The sequence below is a fragment of the Aplysia californica genome, unplaced genomic scaffold (assembly GCF_000002075.1).
Source record: "Aplysia californica isolate F4 #8 unplaced genomic scaffold, AplCal3.0 scaffold00044, whole genome shotgun sequence".
NCBI lineage: Eukaryota > Metazoa > Mollusca > Gastropoda > Aplysiida > Aplysiidae > Aplysia > Aplysia californica.
The window spans coordinates 804828-806080 of record NW_004797314.1 but is presented as its reverse complement, the minus strand read 5'-3'; the positions used below and the strand labels follow the sequence as shown (position 1 = coordinate 806080).

Genomic DNA, 1253 nt, shown 5'->3' with positions numbered 1-1253 from the left:
GGGGGGCAAGCCCCCCCTGGAAACAAGAATAAAGAAAACACACAAATGCAAAACAAAAACATGAGCGGACAATTGTGTTTATATATAAATGTAACAACAGTGGGGGGTTTCAGGGAGCCCCCTGGCAACAATAATTTTGTGGACAATTGAGGTAGACCTAAAAATGAGTTAATGGAACAGGCCAAGCCTTGCTTCGCAGCACTCGCCAAGTCGCAATCAAGGCCCACGGGGTTGCAATTATGCAAATGAGCTCTCGTGCACATCTCTCGCCCTCCATTGTACTTTGCTGGACCAGGAGTAGCCTAGGCTAGCCTAGCAGAGTCGCGAGCAAATAAGAATAAATAAGAATAGCGGACTACGAGATTAGATTGACCAATTAGCCTCAAGGTGTCAGGGTCGTGGGTCAAAGGGCACGGTGGCATGGTCGTGATGACTGAAAAACCCAGAAAGAGACGTCAGTCGATTGTTGGCAGTCGAAGGGTGAGGACGTAGAAAACAGTAGGAGAGTGAATAGGGGAGCTCGGATAGGAAGGCCACTAGGCTCCGGCTCCAGGGGCGCCATAGCGAAAGTAGTTCCAACTGGTGGTCCGGGAAAGTACAATCCAACCATCTAGATTATCTAGATCTAGATCTAGATATCTACAAAGTTCTCTGAGTAGAAAAAATCGAAATGAGAAGAGATGGCAAAGAATTTGTGTAGCTTTGCTTTCCTGGTAACTACGAGGATGATCAGTCAAATTTGACCGGTGCTCACAGCGTCAGCAAACCAGACCAGCTTATAAGGCTTATAGGAATTGCAGGCATCACCCAAAATAATCCAATGCTTTCAAAACATTAACAAATTAGTTGTGAACTAAAACATGAATAAAATAAGGTGAAATTAAGCTTAGGTAATTCAAAATAAGAAAAATTCATCATCGTAATCTACTCAAAAATTGTCAACATCATTTTGTACCCACCATCTTGAAAGTGATGTAGAGCTAGGAGTTCATGCGAAAATGACAAAGCTGAAACGGAACAAGGAAGGATATCTTCAATTGTAATTGATTATTTTATTTTTTATTACTATTTTAGTCAGAATATAGGTGAAAAGCTAGACAATTTAGCTCATCATTGAGTAAAATATTGTTTTGGGAGAAGTATTCGAAGCTAAACTCAAAATCGAAACCAGTTCCCACGCCGCGCGGCAATTTTCGGTGTTTTATTAAGACCTTTTGCATTCTTAATTTTCATTTATTCATTAATTTTTAATA

General features: G+C 40.9%; 1 protein-coding gene across 1 annotated transcript in view; it reads right to left on the bottom strand.

The window, feature by feature from the left end:
- Window positions 1–977, bottom strand: part of LOC101858089 (proteasome subunit alpha type-4) — an 18865-nt gene extending 17888 nt beyond the window's left edge. Inside the window, exon 1 of the mRNA XM_005092308.3 lies at window positions 960–977. Coding sequence (XP_005092365.1) covers window positions 960–962 — 3 coding nt within the window. The 5' untranslated portion in view covers window positions 963–977. The remainder of the gene's footprint in view (window positions 1–959) is intronic.
- Between the last annotated feature and the right edge of the window lie 276 nt (window positions 978–1253).